At 48.4% G+C, this 24,854-nt stretch overlaps 1 protein-coding gene across 2 annotated transcripts; it reads left to right on the plus strand.

The window, feature by feature from the left end:
• Nucleotides 1-6,108: 6,108 nt before the first annotated feature.
• On the plus strand, nucleotides 6,109-24,214 carry SLC25A44 (solute carrier family 25 member 44). 2 transcript variants are annotated; one of them, XM_065420210.1, is made up of 5 exons: nucleotides 6,109-6,138; nucleotides 13,951-14,070; nucleotides 16,182-16,809; nucleotides 21,872-21,999; nucleotides 23,702-24,214. In XM_065420210.1, exons 3-5 carry the CDS (start codon nucleotides 16,188-16,190, stop codon nucleotides 23,891-23,893), a joined length of 942 nt encoding a protein of 313 aa, XP_065276282.1. In that variant the 5' UTR covers nucleotides 6,109-6,138; nucleotides 13,951-14,070; nucleotides 16,182-16,187; the 3' UTR covers nucleotides 23,894-24,214. The 2 variants fall into 2 exon arrangements, with proteins under 2 accessions (XP_065276282.1, XP_065276281.1); XM_065420209.1 differs by lacking the exons at nucleotides 6,109-6,138; nucleotides 13,951-14,070 and adding an exon at nucleotides 15,337-15,371.
• The last annotated feature ends 640 nt before the right edge of the window (nucleotides 24,215-24,854 follow it).

Here is a 24,854-nt window from a genome sequence, read left to right on the forward strand (position 1 = left end):
ATTAGCCACACCCACTCTGCCCTGCCGGAGTGGTATAAGGGGCCTTTTAGTGTAAGTGAGAACCAGGCTGAGTCCCTGGGGTTTTGGAGCCAACAGCCTGAAAAATCGGCTTGGGGGGGTGGGGGAAGGGAGTTGCAAGGGGCTTTGGGGTTGGGGAGGAGGCGGAGGTTGTGACCAAATGTGAAGTTGTTGGTTTTTTAATTTAATGTTTTTAGATTTAAGTTAAGCTTTTCCCGGTAGCAGCGATCGAACCCTTTGTTTCACCACCTCCGCGGGAGGAACGCGGCTACCGAAACCAGCTCCGGGCCCAGCGGCTGGCCTGTAGCCACACTGACAATGCCCAGTGCCTGGGTTCGTAGCCTCGGAGCCAGATGCGCAAACATGGTGCGGTTTTCGCACGAACCACTTGGTTAAACGCAGCCAGGCGAGTGGATTTCCCCGGGAAAGGCCTCGGATTTCTCCCTCTCAAATGGGATCGGGTTGCTCGTTTCTAAAACCCTTCTTCAACCGCATCAGTATTATTTTGTGATGGATAAATTAACCCCTGCATTGCTGGTCTCTTGCAGCTCTGACACTTGCTATTATACTTTAGTGAAATCAATGCAACACGGGATGGGTTCACTTGTTACATTTTCCAGCAGAGCGGGCGGGATTTACCAGGATATCCTTGAAAAATCCAGGCTTCTTTCTCAGTTACGCTCACACCCATTAACCCTGCTCTGGGCAAGACTGGCTTCTAAGGCACTGGGGGCCTGATTCCCAGTTACATCCAGGTCCTTTTACCCCGCTCTGGCAGGGGAGATGAGAACCAGGCCCTGGAGATTTCAGACGCTGGGTTGGCTTCAAGTGGCAATGCCTGGGGGCATTAAGGGTTGCAACATGTCAGCACAACTACGCTGATGCCTGTAACCGGGGCAGATCCCCAGCTTATTGTACAATAGCCGCCCGATCTGAGGTAAGAGCATTGTCTGAGCTCTGTGGCAGACTCAACGCCCTTAAAAAAAACACCCAAGCAAAACTCTTCCCTGGAACCTTTCCCTCTTTGATTCAGTTCACTGGATAAAAATGAGGGCATCTGCATGGAGATCGCTATGGGACTCTGAAATCCTGCTGGAGACAAGGCCAGGGAGTTGTTACCATGATGCGGCTAGTCAAGGTGAACTCCAGGAGGGGCAGGGTTCATTTGAACAAGCCACATTGAGGTAAACGCTACCTGGGCGTGGTCTGCATGTGGATTTTAGGCGGAGGTACACATGCCTTTCTGCAGTGCCTGTGTGTGCAACCTCCTGCTCTCATTCCTGTGCCGTCTACTGCTCTGTAACAATGACTAGATTCTTCGATCAAGTGCCTGAGCTTTTACAGGTGGGACAAAGCCCATTCTGTCTGTCTGTGTCACTGAGCACGGGGGTCTGTGCCACGTTGTCCGTACTGCAGTGCCAAGCACAGCTTTCGGGACTGATCCTCCGCTGGTGTCAATCGGAATAGCACCTTGGGCTCAATGCTGATCTACACCCGCTGGGGATCTGGCCCCATTAACTTCAGTGGAGCAGGGCCACATTACACTTGCTGGGGATCTGGCCCGTCGTTGCTTGTTTTATGATGTTTAACCTTTTTTTTTTTTTTTAAAAAAGATGTACATCTTCCTCCTCCGGATACATTTTATTTTTTATTAAAAAGAGAATGTCACACTCAGGTTCTGCTTTTTTATTCTCGTGTAAAGAGCGCGTTGCTAATAAGAGAGAAAGGGCCTGATTCTCCAGTACAAAAGGGTGTAAAACACTACCTTTCTGAATGGATGGCCCTTTGCACTGGTGTAAATGGCTGGTGTAAAAATGTCTGTTGAATAACCAAGGACTGGATTCCATTTACTTCGATTGTTGGTCTTAAAGGAGCTACATTTACTTGACGTTTAATACCATAGGGATTACCTCAAACACCATTGAAAGGCAGCTGGCTCTGGGATGAATGCCTTTTAACAGCTCTCAGCAACACTACAGCAGGGGAAGCAGTGGAGAAGCTGTTTGTTGAGTCAGAAGGGTTAATATAGTAACACTTGTGTCCAGTGGCTTGCAGAGCGCTGTGATAAAGTGGGCATCATCGTCTCCATTTGACACGGGGAAAATGAGGCACAGAGTGGGAGGAGTGACTTTCCCAAGGCCGTCGGCAGAGCTGGGAGCCAGGAGTCGTCATTACCAGCTGCCTACTCTAACCGTTAACTTTTCCCCGGTGGGAGAGAGGCTCCTAAATTCCTTTGAGGCGCCAGAAGATTCCAAAGAGCCACAATTTTGTGCACACAGCTACTCATAACTCCTTACTGGAGCCTTGATTCGGCATCTGATCCGAGGTACGAGCACTCCTTTACTGTCACCAGCGCACCAGTTACGTCTACACCCCCAACACTGCTCAGTTTGGTAGATGAGACAAGATCATGCTGTTACCACTGCAAATCAGTCTATGGCTTCCATCCCTGTAGCAGGATAGCTCAGTGGTCTGTTAAATCAAGGGTTGTGAGTTCAATCCTTGAGGGGGGCCAGTTGGGGATTTAGTTGGGGATTGGCCCTGCTTTGAGCAGGGGGTTGGACTAGATGACCTCCTGAGGTCCCTTCCAACCCTGATATTCTATGATTCATCTCAACACTTCACAATTTCTAATGTGTTTATCCTCACACGCACACCCTGTGAGTCAGGGCAGTGCTATTATCGTCCTTTGACAGATGGGAAACCGAGGCACAGAGAAACTAAGGCCCAGCTCCTCAAAGGTGTTTAGGCACTAAAATACTTTTGAAGCATCTGGGCCTAAGCAATTTGCCCAAGGTCACACAGCAAGTGCGCAGCAGAGCAGGGAATTGAAGCTAGGTTTCCTAAATCCCAGGCTAGTGCCCTAATCACTAGGCCGTCCTTTCTTTGGGAAAAGCAAAACCAAGCCTGGTTGTTATGGATTGATCTTCAAAGGGGTGTGGCTCCTGCTGACTTCAAGTGCAGCTGTTTGCTCAGGACTCATGCAAAGCAGGGCTTTATCAGCCAAACTCATCTGCCCCGCCTGTACGCCCGTCTCACTGCAATAAAGAAGGAAGGCAAGAAATGGGTCACGAACCAGAGGGACATAATGGCAACTTTCCCTCAGACAATGTGAAAAGAAAAGAATGTGCTGACAGCTGTGTACTGCCAGGGATCAATGAAAGGAGTGATCTGAAACCGTGATCTCGTTAGCTCTGATCTTTTAAGGATTGTTACCTGGCTCTGTCCCTTGAAAGAGTCATTATTTGGTCTGGTTCATTAAGAGTCATTAATTGTCTCTTTGTTTGCTGTGTTGTAGCCATGTTGGTCCCAGGATATTAGAGAGACAGGGTGGGAGAGGTAAGAGTTTTTATTGGACCAACTTCTGTTGGTGAAACAGACAAGCGTCCCAGCTACACAGAGTGCTCCCAGGGGCATTCTGTGCCAAAAAATAAAAAATTCTGCACACAATATTTTAAAATTCTGCAAATTTTATTTGTCAAAATAGCACTACATAATCATGCCAATTTCAATTATTTTGGTAATTTGTTTCAATATACCTGTCAGCAAATATGTCTGTTACAATACAGACACACCCCAAAATTCCCCCAGGAGTAGAGAGTTAAAGAAACCCCTATGACAACCCAGTTCCTGTTTCTCTGCCCCCTTCCCCCCCAGAGCCCAGCCAGGGGGCCAGAGACACAACCCCTCCCACCCCAGAGCCCAACCGCAGGCCCCCGCTCCCAGTCCAGATACCTGGCCCCCCTTCACCTCCCAGAGCCCAGCTGCGGGCCCGCCCCCTCCCCCAGGGATCCAGAGGGAGAAACAGCCTGATGCTTGGTCCCAGGCTTGCAGAGTTTCCTGCGAGCCGCCCTCTCCTTCCCTCAGAGCATGCTGGGAACTGCAGCTGCCAGGAACCATTAGCTCCCTCTCCCTTCCCCCAGTAGTGTCTTCTCTGCTGCCCATTTGTGTGGGGGAAGGAAATTCTGTGCGCAAAGGGTTAATTTCTGCAAAATTCTGCATTGCGCAGTGGCAGAATTCCCCCCGGAGTAACAGAGCTCTTCTTCAGGTCAGGGAAAGGTACTCAGGAGTGTCACAGCTAAACACAAGGTGGAACATTGTTTAGCATAAGGAGTTAACACATATTCTAAGGGACCCTGCAAGGCGAAGTAGCTCATTAACACCCCGGCAGCTATAGGACAAAAAGGGGGGTTAGTGGGTTACAGATTGGATTTATGGCTTATTCCGACAATCGTTATTAAGACTGTGATAGCTAATGCCAAGCAAAGTTATGAATTTAAGCTCCCAGGTTTGTCTTTTGAAGGTGTTGTGCAGGTTTCCTTTGAGGCTGAGGACTGAGAGGTCTGATATGGAGTGATCATTTGGTGAAAAGCGTTCACCTATGGGCGATATGGTGTTTTTGTCCTTTATCATTTTTCTGTATGAGTTCATTTGAGAGTGTAGTGATTGTCTAGTTTCACCCACCTAGTTATTGGGGCACTTAGCACACTGGATGAGGTACCCCACATGTTGTGATAGGCAGGTAGATGTACGACCCCTGGATCTGGAAAGGTGTGTTCTGGGTATTATAAATCTTTGTAGCCGTGGCGATATGTCTTCAGGTTTTGCATGTTGTTACAGCAGGGTCTGATACTGCTTTGAGTTGGTGGGTCCGTGTCCGTGGGGAGCTTGCTTCTGATGATGAGGTTGGAGGGTTACCTTCACAGATATCCAGTGACCACAGGCGCCAACTTTTATTCTGGGTGGATGCTCCATCCCCCACTCTGCCCTGAGGTCCCGACCCCACTCCGCCCCTTTCCCCAAGGTCCCACCCTTGTTCTGCCTCTTCCTGCCCCCTCCCCGAGCATACCCTGCCCTCATTCCGCCTCTTCCTGCCCCCACTCCATCCCCTCCTGCCCACCGCTGAACAGCTGATTGGCAGGTCGCTGCTTAGCAAGCACCTATGCCAGTGACCACCCCAAACACACCAAAAAATCTGTTATCTACCGCCAGGCCCTCAGCTACCACAGAATAGGCTCCAAGGAGGAAGTCCAGGATACGCACCTCAACGCCCTTAACACCACCTTCACCAAACAAGGACACTCATCCAGAGAAGTAGATCACATCATGGAATGGGCTGGTATTAAACCGGACCGTGCTGCTTTTCGAGGGTTTGTCCCCCATCCGGGACAATGGTTTTGTCCGGTATTGGGTGGGGGATGACGTTTTTAAGAGCGCACCGCTCTGCTCCTGCCAGCATGACCTTGCACGCAAAGTAACACTGCCGGAGGTGGAAAATGGCATGGCACACGCACACACCCGTGCGGCGTGATCTTGCAGGCCCCATGCATCCCAGGTTGCACCGGCGGGGGCAGGGCAGTGAGCTCTTAAAAATGCCCCCCTCCCCCGCAGCGTGCTCTTAAAAAAAGGCATCCCTTGTCAGCATGACCTCGCAGGCAACGTGTGTCCCAGGTCACGCCAGCAGGAGCAGACCCGCGCCATTTCCAGAACGTCCGGGAATGTGTGGGTGGCCCCCCTACCCCCAAACACCTCGAGAGAACCTGGAAAAAATATCGCTAGTTGTCATCGCCTTCCAGCCCACGCTGGAAACATCAATTACACACTCCATGGGGAGCCACACCCTGAAAAATTCCTTTGTGAACCTCCTTTTCTAGCCCTCAAACAGCCCCCCCCCCCAACCTGGCCAAGCCCCCCCTCCCCCAGATCAGGACCCACCAACTCAAAGGGGTACCATCCCCTCCCCTCCTCTGCAGCCCACCCCTGGATGTTGCAAGGTGCATGCCTCAGAACTCAGGCTGGAAGGGGGGGGAGGAAGCGGTGAGCGCGCATGCTCATTGCACGACTAAGCCTTGCGGGCGGCCATGTTTGTCTGGGGCAGGGGGGGGCGGACGCCATCTTTGTTAAGGCCACGAATCACGCGAGGGGAGCGGGACGGGCGAGGCTTCTGCCCTCACCTAAGATGGCGCAGTGGGGGGGGGAGCGAGCAGGTCATTGGCCGAGCGGACGGTTACGCGAGCCGCGCCTCCCTCCGCCGACTTCCGGCCGGGGCGTGGCTGCTGCTGGCCCGGGTCTCGGGGGCGCCATGGGGGCGGAGCAGGGGCCTGGGGGGGCCCGCTCGAGGTGAGTGAGGGCGGCCGCGCTGGGAGCGGGGCTTAGTTATAGGGCCGGGGTGGGGGCCAAGGGGGCTCTGCGACCGGGCTCACCTTGCGGGGGGGAGACAGTTGGGGGGCCGGGGGGCGGCGTGTGAGGGGCTAGGCAGGGGCAGGGCGGGCTTTGGGACAGGGCCCACCTTGGGGGGTGCGACAGGGGAGAGGCAGTTGGGGGGCAGGGTGGGATAATTGAGGGGCTGGAGAGGCAGTTGGGGGCAGGGTGGGACGGGGGGCAGTTGGGGGGATAATTGGGGGCAGGGTGGGACGGGGGGCAGTTGGGGGGATAATTGGGGGCAGGGTGGGACGGGGGGCAGTTGGGGGATAATTGGGGGCAATTGGGGGGATGGGGGGCAGTTGGGGGGATAATTGGGGTCTGGAGAGGCAGTTGGGGGGCAGGGTGGGATAATTGAGGGTCTGGAGAGGCAGTTGGGGGGCAGGGTGGGACGGGGGCAGTTGGGGGGATAATTGGGGTAGGGGTGGGATGGGGCAGTTGGGGGGATAATTGGGGGGCTGGAGAGGCAGTTGGGGGCAGGGTGGGATAATTGAGGGGCTGGAGAGGCAGTTGGGGGGCAGGGTGGGATAATTGAGGGGCTGGAGAGGCAGTTGGGGGCAGGGTGGGACGGGGGGCAGTTGGGGGGATAATTGGGGGGCAGGGGTGGGATGGGGCAGTTGGGGGGATAATTGAGGGGCTGGAGAGGCAGTTGGGGGGCAGGGTGGGATAATTGAGGGGCTGGAGAGGCAGTTGGGGGCAGGGTGGGACAGGGGGCAGTTGGGGGGATAATTGGGGGGCTGGAGGGGCAGTTGGGGGCAGGGTGGGATGGGGGCGGTTGGGGGGATAATTGGGGGCAGGGTGGGATGGGGGCGGTTGGGGGGATAATTGGGGGCAGGGTGGGATGGGGGCAATTGGGGGCTGGAGAGGCAGTTGGGGGGCGGGGGGGATAATTGAGGGGCTGGAGAGGCAGTTGGGGGTAGGGTGGGATAATTGAGGGGCTGGAGAGGCAGTTGGGGGTAGGGTGGGACGGGAGCAGTTGGGGGGATAATTGAGGGGCAGGGGGGGATAATTGGGGGGCAGGGTGGGATGGGGCGGTTGGGGGGATAATTGGGGGGCAGGGTGGGATGGGGCGGTTGGGGGGATAATTGGGGGGCAGGGTGGGATGGGGGGATAATTGGGGGGCTGGAGAGGCAGTTGGGGGGCAGGGTGGGATGGTTGGGGGGATAATTGGGGGGCTGGAGAGGCAGTTGGGGGGCAGGGTGGGATCATTGAGGGGCTGGAGAGGCAGTTGGGGGCAGGGTGAGACAGTTGAGGAGCTGGGGGTGCAGTGGGAGGCTCTGGGATGGGGTGGGAGCAAGGTGGGACAGAGGCTGGGGAGGGGCAGTTGGGGGATGTTGAGCTGGGGGAGGGTCCAGGGAGAAGGGCATTTGAGTGCATCTGGGGAAGATATCGGGGGGGGGGGAGCATTTTGAAGGAAGGACGGAGGGGGGCCTTGTGGGAGGGCAAATAGGGAGAACGCTGGAGGGGGACAGATCGGGGACACTTTGAAGGGAGGATGAGGCAGGACACAACTTGGGGGAGGTCATAGGGAGAGGGGCAGTTGGGGTGGCAAGGCCTGGGGGGGGCTCGAGGTGCAGCGCTCAACTTGGGGTGCTGGGGATAAGGCTGCAGGCTAGGCAGTAATGTGAAATCATGGTGGTGTCAAAAAGGGGTGCTGTTTGAGAAGCTGGGAATATAAGAGTCCTGTCCTCTACTCAAGTCACTTCTGCCAAAACTTTCAAATGTCCACTGACTTCTGCATGTGTCCATTTTTGGGTGCCCCGAATTAAATACCTATAGCTTTGTTTTCAAAGGTGCTGGGAATAAGAATTGTGTAGCGCCTGCCCCTCCACTCCAAGGAGTAGCCCTTACCAGTGACCTGAACTGATCTGCACATTCCATAAAACTAGGGAAAGTTCATGATCTGTACAGTAGATCAGAAGGGAAGGGATAGCTGAGTGCTTTGAGCATTGGCCTGCTAGACCCAGGGTTGTGAGTTCAATCCTTGAGGGGGCCATTTGGGGATTTAGTTGGGGATTGGCCCTGCTTTGAGCAGGGGGTTGGACTAGATGACCTCCTGAGGTCCCTTCCAACCCTGATATTCTATGATTCTAAGAGCAGCTTTGGATCTTTCCAGACAGCCAGCAGGTCACCCCAATCAGCTCTCAACTTGAGTTGTGGGTGCTTGCCTCTACTGAAAACCAGCCACGGAACGTCCAAATTTGGGTGCCCCAAAATTGAAGCAACTGAAATCAGTGGATGTGTTTGAAAGTATTGGTCTTAACCTCTCTATGACTCAGCTTCACTCTGTAAAATGAGGATGATGCTTAGAGGCACTGTGAGGCCTTATGTTTGTAAAAGATATATTTTTTTTAATCCTTGGATAAAAATGGTATAAAAGTGTGAAGTATTTATTAAAAATTAGTAATGCCGAGCCACCTAACCAGCCCAGGTTCCCTCTGGTTTAGTACAGAGATAAGAATTAAAATTAGGAGACTCTCAGTGGCTTTGCTTTTGGGAATGTTTGACCTCCTGTGTTTAGAGAGAGTCCAGAGGCAACATAGATCTTGGGGAGGCAGTTTCTCAGCCCACTTCTGGATGACTCCCAGGACTCCAGGCTAAGGCATTAGTATGCTGACTGGGAGATCTCTCCTAGTTTGGAGCAAACAAAGGCCCTGTCTTCATTGGCCAAAGAATCACGTTGAAACACAGTTGCAGCAAAAAGTTTATAACACAGATTGGCCAGGCTGTGTTAAAGGGGTACAAATTGTGTTGATCAGTTGTGTTTGAGACTAGGTTGGGCTCTAGTTCCAATCATTGCTTGGCCTCCTTTGACACAGGCTACCAAAGCCTTGTTATGCACAAATTTTGCTGCAACTACACATGTGCCTACTGGGCAAAGTGAATTTTCTGAAGGACTGGGATTATCAGAAGACATCCGTCAAGCCTCTTAGAAAATTATATGGATTTGGTTTAGATTTCCCCCAGAGAAATATTCTGCACTTCTTCATTTTTCAGCTGAGGTTTTCATACCACTTTAACTCTCCACATACCCTTGGTTGGTAGGTAGGTAGGTAGTGCCCCCATTTTAGAGCTGGGGAAACTGAGGCACAGAAAGGGGAAATGACTTGCCCAAGATCACACACCCAGGCAGTGGCAGAGCCAGAAACCGGAACCTAGGAGTCCTCCTTCCTAATCATTTGCCTTAACCACCAGGTACAACTTCAAGAAAATAGTTTCCTTCTGTTCTCAGTGAGGAGTCACGCAGCTCTCTGTATAAATATAGACCTATTTATGGGTAGTTTTAGGCTTCTGGCTGCCCAAGTTCCATGGACTTTTGGGATAGACGAGAGCAAGTTAACAAAGGGTCTCCATGTCCTTACCCCGAAAGTGGGGGAGTCATTCATTATGGTAGTGGCTAGAGGCCACCTGAGAATGGGGCCCTCTTGTGCTAGGCTCTGTAAAATATGTGTGGTAGACAGCCCCTGCCCCCAAGAGCTTACAATCTAAATAGTCAAAACAAAGGGCAGAAGAAAGGTATAAAAGATACAAGCAGAATGAAGAGTGTGGTCTGGAAATTTCATACTGGCTGCATGCTATTTGGTGGGGGGGAAGGAGTGATTGGTGAGTTCGGTTTTTTTTTAATGTGTGGGTCTTAGACAGGGATTGGCGAATTTGGCAGTTATTTTTTATCTTTGTTTTGTTTTGTGTGGGGAGGGTGGTGTTTAAAAGGTGGGAAGGGAGTGCCTGAGGGTGGAAGTAAGTCTTCTAATGAGATCGTTGTGTTGACCAAGGCCTTAGGTTTAAATTCTGGAAGCATAAGAAGTGAAATCCTGGCCCCACTGAAGTCAAAGGCAAAACTCCCATTGATTTCAGTGGGGCAAGGAGTTTGCCCAGTATATTTAATCAAAACATTCCTAGTGATGCCAGGCAGTCCTCTCCCGCTCACACCTCCTTTAGTGATTAATCCACTGCCCTAGCCCTGCTTCCATCACTTGCAAACCATGGGGTTAAAGCAACATTGTCTGTTAGATTTAGATTCCAAATGAAGGTGGTTATGAACAAGACATAGAGGAAAGTACAGTCTCTCCCCCGAGGAGCTGATGGCCTCAGTAATAAAATCAACACAGTATAGAACCTAAAACCAATGCAAATGTTTCCTTGAACTTGTAAAACTCCTGTCCGTGGAGGGAAGGCCTTACAAGCCAAACATTGCAGCTTGTATGGGAATAGCTATACCAGTTTAATCACTTTATATATCTATATCTATCTCCCCACGCTACAGAGGGTTATACTGCTTTAGCTATACTGGTGTAGTTAAAGTGGTACAACTTTTATGTGCAGACAAGCCCTTAGCTTTCTTATATTCATTTGTCTCTTTCAGTTGACGGTAGCAGTGAGTCATGGTTTTATTTTTGTACCAGGTAAAATAGGATACCTTTTATTTTCATTCAGATTGTTGTTTTGCAAATACCATGTGGTATTTTCAACCTCACTCTCCAGTCTGAGCATGAGTAGAAGTTGTGATAAGCCTAGAAAAATGTTTGCTGATGTTCTGTAAACGTTTTGTTGGCGGATAGTAAGCAAACTTTTTTTCTTTTCTTTTAAATTTAAAGGACTTTTGAAGGGATTTCATCACCTTAAAATCCTCTATATCCTTCCAAGGGAATAAGCAAATATGTAAATTGTTTTATCAAGCACATTTCTCTCATAGGGTACGTCTATACTTACCTCCGGGTCCGGCGGTAAGCAATCGATCTTCTGGGATCGATTTATCGCGTCTTGTCTAGACGCGATAAATCGATCCCGGAAGTGCTCGCCGTCCTGCTCCGCGAGAGGAGTACGCGGAGTCGACGGGGGAGCCTGCTGCGTGTGGACCCGCGGTAAGTTCGAACTAAGATACTTCGACTTCAGCTACGTTATTCACGTAGCTGAAGTTGCGTATCTTAGTTCGAAGTGGGGGGTTAGTGTGGACCAGCCCATAGTCTTGGTTATTGACCTTTATTGATGGAGCCTGAAATTTGAGGCCTTATTCTTATTTATACTAAGGCCTCTTTTTATCACTCTGACAGTGTAAAATGGCTTTAAAATAGGCATGAATTACAATTAAACCTTACAGCTCCCTTTCACTGCCAGAGCTGTGGAAAGAGGCCTTAGCGTACCCGAGAATCAAGCCCTTCATAATAACGTAACACCTATTCCATCTGACTGTCTTTGGGTTTCCTAGTAGGTTGCAAACATAGGGTCCCTGCAGTCACTGGCATTATCACTTCTGTCTTGATCTGTATGATTGGGGTTTGTCTACACAGGGAAATTGACCAGAATAGCTATTGCTTTCAAAGTGGATTAAACAAAACTGGGGAAAGGCACTCTGCTATAATAAGTGTGTCCACACAGGGAGCTGTTGCTCTTTAAATTCTACCTTCTTCTGAAATAACTTTCAAGTGTAGCCAAGCCCTTTGAAGCAAGTTGTGGCTAAAGCTGAATGGCTCTGGCCTTTGTATTACATAATCAGGATGTTCTCTGACAGGTATAACTTTTCTACACTGAACCCGGGGAGGAGTCTTTGATCTGGAATGGGAAATGTTCAGTTTAACAATACTCTGGCTCCAGTTGGATATTATAACTTTATTTTGGCTTTTTTTCTTTTTCTTTTTTGGTAATGTTTAGTGATACACACTGTCTGGTGGGGAGTTCCCAGATTGAGATCTGTGAAGTCTATGGTGGGTTGGGGCATACTTTGCCAGAGGAGGGAAGCATACTAGAAAGCCTTACTGGCAAAATTGGCCTTCTGTTGGCCCAGCCCGAGTGGTTAGAGCACAGGCGTTAGAGACAGAAGAGGGGAGTTGTTCACGAAGCCGGAGCTCTGTTCCTTCCTCTGCCACTGATTAAGTATGGGACCTTGGAGCAAATCCCCTCACCTTTGTACTTTCGATTCCATGTCTGTAAAATGGAGCTAACGATACTGGTCTATACCTGGGTGTGTGAAGAATCCTGTCTGAGATCCTGAGATGATAGGTCAGGTGCTATAGCAATCCAAGCTATGACGCTCATGGGTTTTTTTTCCTGTAGGGTTTATGAATGTATCTAAACACACTTTTCATGGGTCAGGCCTACCACCAGCCACCTCTTCAGAGTGAAAGAGGAGCATCCTCAACTTCAGAGAGCTCTCTTGCAAGCCACTGCTATGTGGCTAACTTTAGTATGATGCTTTAGAGCCTGTAGCCACAAGGGCGTGGGGCAGAGATAGTGTCACGTGAGAGGGGTGTAATCCCAGAAGCCCGTGAGCTGCCATGGCTCTCTCTGTCAAGTCTCTCATTTATATGCATTTCGGGAGCGCTTGCCACTGAGGGCTGCTGCCTGGGCATTGTACCTTTCCACTTCTTCAGCACTGATTTTAAGGGGGTTGTTTTCAGTTTACAGGAACTGCATGAAAATCAAAGACCGTCTGTTTCTGCTGATAGTCGGAAACTGACTAAGGGAACCAGCAGGAAGCTCCACTTGCTGCCTTCCCTGGCTTTACTTGAGATAGTAAACAGACTTTCTAGTGAGAAATCTGGGGGACCTATTGGCCGCTCTGCTTATCCCTTATACAGATCGTGAGCTTTCCTTTGGTTTATGAAACGCCCAGATCAGTTCAGGTCACTGGCGTGGAGGGGCAGGCGCTCTACCATCCCTGTTCTTAGCATCTCCGCAGGAAATGGAAACCTACAGCCAGTGGTTTTGAATGATCTCAAGTGCATAAGGGCTAGAATCCTTTCCTGTAATACATTCCCCCCTTGCGCTCACACCCAGTACTGCCTCACGTATGGGAGGGCAAAGAGTTTATCATCTGGGGAGGCTGCTGGCAGTGGAGTGGTTCCCAACCACCCAGACTTGTGCTCTAGCATTCCCGTCTTAGCTCAGCAAAGTGCCTCTGGGCTTTGTCCTGGGGCGCCCCTGCTGCCTTTCTCCTGTTCCTTCGTGTGTGCCTGACTCTGCAAGGAGCTAGGCCGGCTCCAGACCATCCGCTCAAACTTCGCAGCAGGTGAGAAAAGAACAGTTCAATGGGAGGTGGTACGAACAGCTCAGAATCTTATCCCAGAGAGAAACATCCCCACAAAGGTTGGCACTCATTGGCTTATGGCATGGTGGGCAATTCAGCAGAGATCAGATGGTGGGTTGTTAGGCGAGGAGAGAGACCTGGTTAAATAGGGTCGGCTGGGTTGAAGGGGGAAACTGAATTGTGAGTAGCCTCTTACTGTGTCCTGCTGCTGGAGACCACGGTGCTCTGTGGCATGAATGTCCATGTGGCTCCAAGGAGTCATTGTGTTGTACTGAAACTCCGTTCTGATCCCTGACCCTGCGAGTGCAGCCGTAGCTGGAGGCATAACGGGTATTTCAGGATTATTGCACCAGAGAAGATTATCTAGTGACGAAAGTGATTATGGCTAGAATGAACGAAGTTCATCAAAGTACAACCTGCAACTCCTTGGCTGGGGGCTCCTTGAACCGTGATCTTTGCTAATTTTCTTTTCCGGCTCTTTGCCTTCCCCTTAGAGGCGCTGCATAATTCTGTGCTTGTTTACATCTGTGGTCTCACTTCCTCCTCCCTTTAATCCTTATTCTTAACTTTACCCCTTGACTTGCATTTCCAATCAGTGAGGGGGAGGAAAAAATTAGAGGAGCCTGGAAAAAAACAGCTGTGATTCATGCGATGAATCTAAGATCTTGTTCAGAGATTTCAGAACATATCGCCATTTACTTTTGTAGACAGCCTAGGACCTGAAGGGTAGGATCCTGAAGTCCAGCTGCACCAGTGAACTCAGAATGACAGGGGAGAAGTTGCCCTGGTTGCCAAGCAATTTTCCTGCTCTGCATGTTCAATAAGAGGTAATATTTAATTCTTCATCCATAGATCTCAAAGCATCTCACAAAGGTCAGTAAGCATTATTTTACAGAGGGGGAAACTGAGGCACAGAGGGGTGTGGTCACATACCTAAGATTTCAGTATGTCCTAGCAGAGCTGGAATAGTTGGATCATACCCATGCCACTCCAAAGGAAACTAAAGTCAAGATACATGAAGGGAGGTTCTCCCTTATTCTGGAGAGCAGGGTGGATTTTAATCGTAATTTAAATCAACTAGGAAACCTTGATTTAAGTCACGTTTTCCATTTGTATTTTCCTAAATAAAGATTGCTTTTCATTGGTTGGTAATCATTAAAACATATTGATTTGCAATTAAACATGGCCTTTGCACTATATGTGGTGCTTCTTTTTTGCTAATCAGAAGGATACACCATATCTATGCACGATTATTTAAGCAGTTCTATAGTACCCTTGTTGAGAGTCGTAATTTTTACATTTTTATTACGTTAGAAAATGGTGAATGATGCATTTCTTGCTAGATTAGTTTTTTTACTTATGATATGAGTCAAGCTCTTTTTGGAAATTCAAATTGAATTAAAAATGCACAAGAACAGCATTAAACTTTTTTTATTAAATCAAACTATCCTAAATGCACTGGGTACATAAGGAAAAAAAGTTTATCAAAACATGTATTGCCTTTGAAATTAACTGAGGCCTGGGCTATACTACAGAGTTAGGTCAACGTAGGGCAGCTTATGTTGTTCTAACTCTGTAAGCGTCAATGACGCCACAACGTTGGTCCTGCTGTTGTAAGTTGCCCACTACACCAACTTTATAATTCCACCTCGTGAGAGACATAATACTTAGGTCGAGATAGTTAGGTTGATGCAGTGTCCGATGCAGCTCAGGCTGTCAAAGGCAGCAACAAGGGATGTAAGCGCAGGGCTGACATGCCAGAGTAATTTCTGTGGTGGCAGTACACCAACCTAACTTGGGTCCATTTAATTTTGTAGTGTAGACTTGCCCTGATTTATTAAACAAAGGAAGTATTATCTGAGGTTAATGAATTGAACTGATAATTTCTGGTCACTGTCCTTCAAGAACTAGTAGATTTTGTCCTCTCACACCTAGTTTTTATTCATAGATTGGAAGAGGAGACTCCCAATTGGTTTCTTAACTTTGAACTAGTCATTGAACTGAACTAGTTGAAAAAACTGAAGTGAAGAAAATATTTTCTCTGCATCTTCTGAATATGTCTAAAACTGGTTTGGTACTTCAGACTCTGGTTCCAGGTGCTTAGCCAGTGACTTGCACCAGTTCAATGGTTTGATTTTCCTTAAAACTTGTCAGCAAATATGTAGTACTTAATATTTTTTGTATTTAAAGTGTTATTTTAATAGATTACAATGAATTTAGGCCTTACCGTAGATTGTCATTATTTCAAATTTATTTTTAAAAAATAAACCTGTATTTAATTTACATTTAAAAGAACAAAAAAACATTTTTAAATACATTTTTATCCACCCCACTGGAGACTACATGATGTGGGCAGCTGATCCACTTTCTGCTGGTAGTATGCTAGAGTGGTTAATCTCAGAAAATGGCAGATGAGGGAAATCAATTGTGTACCTCTTAACTGGGTCAAGGGATAACTGCTGGTAGACTCAGCAACACCCCTATGGGGCCTCATGGCAAATCCTGTTGAGTGACCACCTAGACACGTCTATGCTCAAGAGGCTTGAATAAGCCAGGTGGGTCCTCATGTACAAAGTTCCTATAGCCACCTTCTGGTTATTTGTGTTCATCTGTTAATGGCAACATCTTGCCTTCTCATTGACTGCTAGCAGACTGTGGGATCCTCAGATTTACCCATCACTGCCCCCCAGGCAATCAGAGCTTGGGTGCTGGTTGCCCAAGAGGCTAGGCCACTTGTTTCACTCGGGCCCCACCAACATCATTGTTTATAATAATGACTGTTTCTTAAGTGCGCTTAGTCCAGCCCTTGGCTAGCAGGAAGGTTACTGCAGGGCCCAACGGAGAAAGGAGGCTTAATCCAAAAAGTCCCTTAGTCTGCTCCTTTGGAAGGTGGAGGGAGTATCTGATGGTCACTAATTTTTCTTCCCCTGCATTCCAGGGAATTATGGAGGACAAACGCAACATCCCGATCATCGAGTGGGAGCATCTGGACAAGAAGAAGTTCTATGTGTTCGGTGTCTGCATGACCATGATGATCCGGGTGAGCGTTTACCCCTTCACGCTCATCCGAACACGGCTGCAGGTCCAGAAGGGCAAGAGCCACTACAATGGGACCTTCGACGCCTTTGTGAAGATATTACGGGCGGAAGGGGCAGCTGGGCTGTACCGGGGCTTCTTGGTCAACACCTTCACCCTGATTTCAGGCCAGTGCTACGTGACCACCTACGAGCTCACCCGCAAGTACGTCTCCAAGTACAACAACAGCAACGTCGTCAAGTCGCTGGTGGCTGGCGGCTCAGCCTCCCTGGTGGCGCAGAGCATCACAGTGCCCATAGATGTCGTTTCCCAGCACCTCATGATGCAGCGCGAGGGGGAGAGCATGGGCAGGTTCAAAGTGCGGTACCAAGACTGCAAACGTAACGTGGTCTTCGGCCAGACCAAGGACATCCTTGTACAGATCTTCAACGCGGACGGACTGAGAGGCTTCTACAGGGGCTACGTGGCCTCTCTGCTCACCTATATTCCCAACAGTGCGGTTTGGTGGCCTTTCTACCACTTCTATGCAGGTAGGTGAAACACGGAAGCTTCCGCCATGACTTGGCTTGGGCACCTACTTGGCACTTTGGGGTCTGAGTGCCGAGATGTCAACGCTCCCTGATTTTCAGTAATCCCCCCAATTTTTTTTATTTTTTTTTAACATTACTGCTGGGGGCGTTCTGCGCCAAAACATTAAAAATTCTGCACACAATATTTTAAATTCTGCAAAATTCCGCAAATTTTATTTATCAAAATAACACTTCATAATCACACCAGTTTCAATTATTTTGGTAATTGATTTCAAAATACCGGTCTGCAAGTATGTCTGTAACAATACAGACACACACAAAAATTCTCCCAGGAATAGAGTTAAAGAAACCCCTATGACAACCCAGTTCCTGTTTCTCTGTCTCCCCGCCACCTCCCCCCCGGAGGGAGAAACAGCCTGATGCTTGGTCCCAGGCTTCCATGGAGTTTCCTGCGCGCCGCTCTCTCCTTCCTTCATGGCATGCTGGGAACTGCAGCTGCCAGGATCCCTCTAGCCAGGAACCCTCTCCCTCCCCCCAGCAGTGTCTTCTATGTGTGAGCTGAGGTCTGCTGGGCCCAGTGGCAGCAAGCAGTACTGCAGCCCATTTCTGCACGCACAATGTTAAGTTCTGCAAAATTCAGCATTGCGCAGTGGCGCCGAATTCCCCCAGGAGTATTGCATGTAATTATGAAATTACTAATTCAGAATTCAGTTTACTAATTTTGCAAGCTAATTTTGTAAGCACGCACACATTAAAAAAGTGTATCTCATTCACTGCTGTTGAGGTCCGACGAACACAGGAAATAGTGTCGCGGCCACTGGCGTTATTCTCCACCATCCCATGGCACGTGTGCACTGCACAGTGCGACTCTGATAGGAGGCAAGCTGCAGCGATTGTCTGGGGTGATGGATTCACCCCCTAACCCACAGGATGTGTTGCAGTCTAACTGCCCAGAATGGACCCTGCTGGTTACATTAATACGGTCTAGTTATCTAGTGCGCGCCAGCAGGGACGGCATGGGGCAGTTAGAACACAACATGCAGTCTATGGCTTGGGCGGGGAATCCAACACCCCAAGCCCCACAATGACAATCGCTGCGGCTTGCGTCCTATCAGACCCTCCCTTCACAGCCTGCTGGGGAGGAGAAGTCGGAGGGGCACGCAACAGAGAAGGGAGAAGAAAAGGATCATCCTGGGAAAGATGTCCAGGACTGGCCAAGGTAATTAAGGACCCTAGGCAGCATAGGAGGGCAGCTTTCCTAGGGTCAGTCCACCCCTTCTCCTTGTTTGGGAATTGTTTTTACATAAATATTCCCAAATGTCTCCGAGCAAGGCTGTTATCTCTGTGAATGAGATCAGAGTCCCAGCCAGAGTGATTCGCACTCATGCACTTGAACTGACATGGGGCTGGAAAGGCGTTTTCCCCACAGGGCACATTGGCAGAGAGCGGGTCAGGGGAGGCATGACTGTCCCCTGGAGCATTGAGCAGCCATCATCTCTTGGATCAGGTGGCTTGTATCCCATTTGATCACATTCTTTAATCAGTGGAGAGTGAAGCATTGATAGACCTCAGCTCTGGCAAGGGAGTGGCATGGTCTAACCCAGTGGTTCTCAACCAGGGGTCTGGGCCCCCTGTGGGGCTGTGAGCTGGTTTCAGGGGGTCCACCAAAATAAATCAGAGAACAGGCCCTGCGTTAGAGTTGCTGGGGCCCAGGGCAGAAAGCTGAAGCCCGAGCCCTGCCGCCCGGGGCTGAAGCCGAAGCCTGAGCAACTTACCTGCACGGGGCCCCATGTGGCGTGGAGCCCTGGGCAGTTGCCCTGCTTGCTACCCCGTAATACTGACCCTGGCTTTTAATATACCGGATATGCAGAAAAACAGTTGTTGTGGCACAAGTGGGCCGTGGCGTTTGTATAGCACGTTGGGGGGGGGCCTCAGAAAGAGAGAGGTTGAGAACCGCTGGTCTAAACACAGGACTGGGAGCCAGGAATGTGAGTATTAATCCCAGCTCTTCTACGCTGTGTGTGGCCTTGGGCAAGTCACTTGACACATCTGCCTGGACTTCCCCATCAGTTACTTGTGGATCAGACTTGCCTCCCCCACAGGAGTGTGGAAGAGCTGATGTTCACGCAATGTTTTGAAAATTAAAACTGCTGCATACGTGTGACTTGTGCTTTCTCAAGTGTGGAATCTGGGTCCCTTTAGGTTGCAAAAAGACTTCTAGGGTATGAAATCCCTTAGCAGAGCCAGGAAATAGAGTTACAAGCAAGTTCAGGTGCGGTTGGGCATCTAAACAAGATGTGCTTGTGTTCAATAGGTTTTAAACCTAATGTTACATCAGTGGCTCTCAACCTATCCAGACGACTGTCCCCCTTTCAGGAGTCTGATTTGTCTTGTGTACCCCCAAATTTCACCTCGCTTAAAAACGACTTGCTTACAAAACAGACAGAAAAACACAGAAATGTCACAGCTCACTGTTACTGACAAATTGCTCTCTTTCTCCTGTTTACCATATTCTTATAAAATAAATCAGTTGGAATATAAATATTGTACTTACATTTCAGTGTGTAGTATATAGAGCAGTATAAAGTCGTATGTAATGTTAGTTTGCACCGACTTTGCTAGCGCTTTTTCTGTAGCCTGTTGTAAAACGAGGCAAATATCTAGATGAGTTGATGTACCCCCTGGAAGACCTCTGCATACCCTCAAGGGTACGTGACCCCCTGGTTGAGAACCACTGTGTTACAGAACAAAGCTGTACCTTTCAGGAGATCATTGTTCCTGTGCAGAATGCCTCCGAACTCAGCTAATTTGTACAATACAGGTGATACTCGGGCTGTTAGCAAACTGTAAAGTTGCTAGCCCAGGTGATATCTTTGTCTCCCACTAGCTGTTTGGTGTGTGTGTGTGTGTGTATCATTCCACAAGGGGGATTTGTTGGCAGCGATGATTGAATTAAGTTGGCTGTAACAGATTGCAGTACAGTGCAGTTCACTGATTCTCAGGGTTTGTCACCATTAAAAATACAGGCATCCCAGGTGTCCAGCTCACTCCTCAGAGTTGGCAGATCCTATTAGCGCTGCAGAGAATTGCCTTGGTACGTGGGTCTTGGACCACTTGCTGGTTACAATCGGCACCATTGCTTTTAATGCCACAGCTTTTATTTCTCCAGCTCTCGGGATGCTGTTCTGGTTTGAGCTTCCCAGTAGCTGCTGTCCTTGCCTTTGAAATCCAGCTGCTACTCCGACACACAAACTGCAGTGTTGGGTTGTAAAATTTCCACGGCGTATAGGTGCTGAAATAGTGCTTTGATTTTTTAAAAAAGGGTGGGGGCATAGACTATACACAGTTCAGATAAGCTCCATTCTCTCCTTCCAAAGCCTGATCATTTGTAACTGAATATTTATTTTTAAAGAATCATCTTCACTTCTGTTATTGGGTCAGCTTTCCCAGAAAGATGGTGAGACCTCCAGGCCTCAGGCTCAAAATGCCTTTCCTCCCACTCCTGATGCTCTGGGTGCTTCTAGTTGATATCTTTGCACAGCTCACTGGTCTTGAGCTGTCAGTACAGTCATGTGACCTGCCCTGAGGCACAAAGTACACCAGTAGAAATGATCCAGGGTTTGGGGTTTGCAGCCAAAATAGTCTCTAGAGCTCTCCCCTTGTTTTCTAAGCAGACACAAGCACATCTTAAAATATGAACCTGTACTATTGTGACCAGACAGCAAGTGTGAAAAATCGGGATGGGAGTGGGGGATAATAGGCGCCTATAGAAGAAAAAGCCCCAAATATTGGGACTGTCCCTATAAAATGGGGACATCTGGTCATCCTAACCTCTCCAGCAAACAGGGAATGGGGAATAACTGGCCAGATGGCAGTACTGCTGAAAAGGATCTCAGGGTTAGAGTGGATCACAAACTGAATACGAGTCAACAGGGTGATGCAGTTGCATAAAAGGCTAATACCTTTCTGGGGTATATTAGCAGGCGTGTCATATGTCAACGACGGGAGGTAATTGTCCCACTCTACTCAGCACTGTTGAGGCCTCAGCTGGAGTCCTGTGTCCAGTTCTGGGCACCACACTTTAGGAAAGATTTGGACAAATTGGAGAGAGTCCAAAGGAGAGCAACCAAAATGATAAAAAGATTTAGAAAACCTGACTTACAAGGAAAGGTTAAAAAACTGGGTATTTTTAGTCTTGAGAAAAGAAAACTGGATGGGGGGGACCTGTTCAAAAATGTTAAAGGCTGTTATAAAGAGGATGGTGATCAATTGTTGTCTATGTCCACTGACGGCAGGACAAGAAGTAATGGGCTAAATCTGCAGCAAGGGAGATTTAGGTTAGCTATTAGGAAAAACTTTCTAACTATAAGTGCAGTTAAGCTCTGGAATGGACTTTCAAGAGAGGTTGTGGAATCTCCATCATTAGAGGTTTTTAAGAAGAGGTTGGATAAATACCTGTCAGGTTTACGTGTGCCTGTCTCAGAGCAGGGGACTGGACTTGATGACCTCTCATGGTCTCTCTTAGCCCTACATTGCTATGATCCTATGATGATAACCTCTTTTTCTGAAGGGTGTGTGTGTGTGTGTGTGTGTGTGTGTGTGTGTGTGTGTGTGTTTAAAAACTACACATGATGTTACTTAATATACTAAAATGTAAAACCAGAATGAAGAAACCTATGGCCCCCACAGTGTGGTAAGCTCTTTAGAGAACGCGTCGTTCTCTACTTGGAGGGATGTTGCAAGAAGCAGTGTTACAATTCATTAGGTACTACCCTTCTGGAGACTTAAATAGCCTACGGAACAGTCAGTTTAATATGAATCTTTGCAGATAACGTGCAGTGTCTTTATATTACAGCAAACAAGCTAGTCCTAGAAACATTATGAGGCATGTGAGCAGTGTATATGTATGTAACAAGTTTTCCCGTCCGCAAAACACGGATCCTACCCCATGAAGTTGGTATGGGTGAATGCTGGGAGTTCTGGCTGGAAGGAGGTATGGAACAGCTGAGTATATACATATATACACATGTGTCTGTAACTTTACTCTCCCTCCCGTTCCCAGAACAGCTCTCTTGCCTGACACCTAAAGACTGTCCACACCTCCTCCTCCAAGCTATATCTGGGCCACTCGCAGCTGCAACGGCTTCCACTCTGACCAACCCCATGGACGTCATCAGGGCTCGCGTGCAGGTAAGAGCTCGGCCTAAAGGTAATGTGGTCTAGAGGCTAGAGGACAGGACTGGGAGTCACAAAGCACAAGTTCTGTCCCAGCTCTGCCACTGATCTGTGCAGCTGTGAGCAAGTCACTTTGTCTCTTTTCTCAATGGCTTCTAGCGTTTATTTCTAGGTGCTCCGATGGATTGTTGCATATTGGGTCTTAAAAACTCCTCTGCCTCACTCTCCCTGTCTGTAAAATGGGGAGAATACCCCTTTGGTTTTTCTCCTGTTCTAGTGTCATTAAAGGCTTGTCCAGAGTGGAGTCAGAACCTTGCTAGCTACAGCCACGTTGTGAGACGGTTGTTGGTCACAGGGTTCCTGGACTGGTATGAACAGAGAAATGATACTGTGTAAATTTCATGTAACCTTGCTATGGACTGACTTCTAGGGGAATCTGTAGCACTGTTCTCAGGGGAAAGATCCCTATCCACAATGGTCATGGAATTCATGCTAGTACCCTGGCAGAGTTTAAATTTAATTATACCAGCTTGCTTCTCCAGTGTATTTTATTTGGTTCATTTCCTGACCTGACGAGCACAAAAATACCCAGCTCATCTTTTGTTTTTCCTCTACACTTCTCCTGATCTCCACTCTCCAGACTGTAACAGCATCAGTATGTAAAGAGCTGCTGTGAGGCAGTGAGCAGAAGGAGCCAGCCAGAATAACCTATAACTTACACCTGCATTGCACACTTTCATCCCCAAATGATATCCATGTAGCACTGCCGAAAAGCAGCCACCTCTGGGGATGTGGGCAGCACCCAGCAGGAAGTGAAATTCTGTCCCACGACAAACTCCAGGCTTGTGGGGTCTCTAATGTAAACACATAGGGGGATGGAGCAAACATAAAATAATGCAAGTGGTTAAATTCCACGGTGGGCAGGTTGTTGCGTAATTGCCTTGTCACAGGGTGGGCTGGTCCTTTAAGGGAATTGGGTTTAGCTGCACATGTGACTCGTCAGCTGCCTCGCAGGTGGTGAGATGAAAATCCAAGCAGCTCAGATAGTTGGGAGTGCTGCAGAGAGGCTCCTACAGGAAACCCTGGGCTAGGGAAAGGACCTGGAAGGCGGCTTGCCACACCAGCCAGGTGCAAGACGTGACTCAGGATCCCACTGGATAGGCAGCAGCAGCAGAAGAAGCCCTCTGAGGCATAGGTCTTAGGAGGGTTCATGTGGCAATACCCGAGTTACCTGTGTGATGATGAACTGTGTTTGTGTTTGAATAAATGGATTATTTGGAAAAGAGAACGAAATACTGACACTGGTGGGAGCTTCACTGACATGCTGGCTGAGGAACTGGCCTCTAGCTTACCCGGGAGTGGGGAAACTGAGGCAGGGTCTGATCGCAGATTTGCGGAGTCCCAATTACAGTCGTCTTTGGGGTTTCTTGCATCTTTCTCAGGAGTAGCTGGTTCTGGCCACTGAGCAAGGACACCGGATTAGAGGGACTTCGAGTCTGATCTGGTGCTCTAGTTTCTATAGTTCCCCTTCAAATTAAAACCAGAAGGCAATTCAATGATATACCTCTTGAAGGAGCTCGACAGAGTGCAATATCTTCCCATCTTATTGCAGAACAACCCCTTAGGCAACCACAGATGCAGTTGTTTTATCTGCCATTGCCCGAGCTGCCTCTCTGAGCAATTGCCTCTCTTAATGGTTTCACTCTTGGCTTTGCAGGTGGAAGGCAAGAGCTCCATCATTCTCACTTTCAAGCAACTAATGGCAGAGGAAGGCCCATGGGGCCTCACTAAAGGCCTCTCCGCCCGTATCATATCAGCCACCCCTTCCACCATCGTCATAGTGGTGGGGTATGAAACGCTGAAGAAGTTGAGCCTCCGTCCAGAGCTTGTGGACTCTAGACATTGGTAGCAAACAGCGAGTGACAGAGCGGCTTATAAACCCTATGGATTCAGACCGTGGTTAAAAGCTCAGCGAAAGAGAGACCGCTGGGGTTCTCCTTGGTCTCCCTCAATTACAGGATTGTGTGGTTTCACAGCAGAGGACAGAATCAAAAGCAGCTGCCGTCACCTCCTCAGGTCTGTTGCAACACAACGTTCTGCTGCTATCTGTTTAGGGGAAAAAACAAACGCATGGCAAAGCTTTTGACTAACAATTCATTCAAGGACGACCAGGTGTGTGTGTGTGAAACCTAACAATTTCCTGATCTCTCTTAAATTAAAGACTATCGGTTTAAGCAAAAAAAAAAAAAAAAGAAGTTTATTCTTGAAATGAATTTTAATCTTTTAATTTTGCCAAATTTCCATATGGGGGGAAATGTACAAACTCTAGCAGGGCCTCCTGGTGGAAAGTCTGCTAATTGCAGGGGTACCGTGAGAGGTAGAAAAAAATATAATATATATATATATATGTACATAGTAAAACTTTTCTCAAACATCCTTTTTTTATTTTTAAAAAATGAGGGAAGAGAGTAACAAATACCTGGATCAGTTTTTAAGACCTTGCTTACCACTTTCTGAATAGATCTGTACATAATTTTTGTATATTCTTGGAAACTATTTCACTTCCTCACACATCTTCCAAGTGTCAGAGCTGGTGTTCTGATGCTCACAATTGTTGAGTAACATTTGAGCTGTTTGTTTCTTTAGGCTAATGGCAATTATGGCTCCTAATCATCCTTTTTTGTGTGTGTTTTGTTTTGTTTCAGGGTGGGGCAGGGAGGGGAGGACATTTATTGAGGGACTGACTGGTTAACTCTGTGCCCTTGGCAAATGTGAGTGTAAACATTCTACATCTAGTGGAAATGTCTGCTGCTCCCCATCCTTAATTTCTTTAGGCACAAACAAATCCAGAGAGTGATGGAAATGCTCAA

This window comes from Emys orbicularis, chromosome 20, assembly GCF_028017835.1.
Source record: "Emys orbicularis isolate rEmyOrb1 chromosome 20, rEmyOrb1.hap1, whole genome shotgun sequence".
In the NCBI taxonomy this organism is placed as follows: Eukaryota; Metazoa; Chordata; order Testudines; family Emydidae; genus Emys; species Emys orbicularis.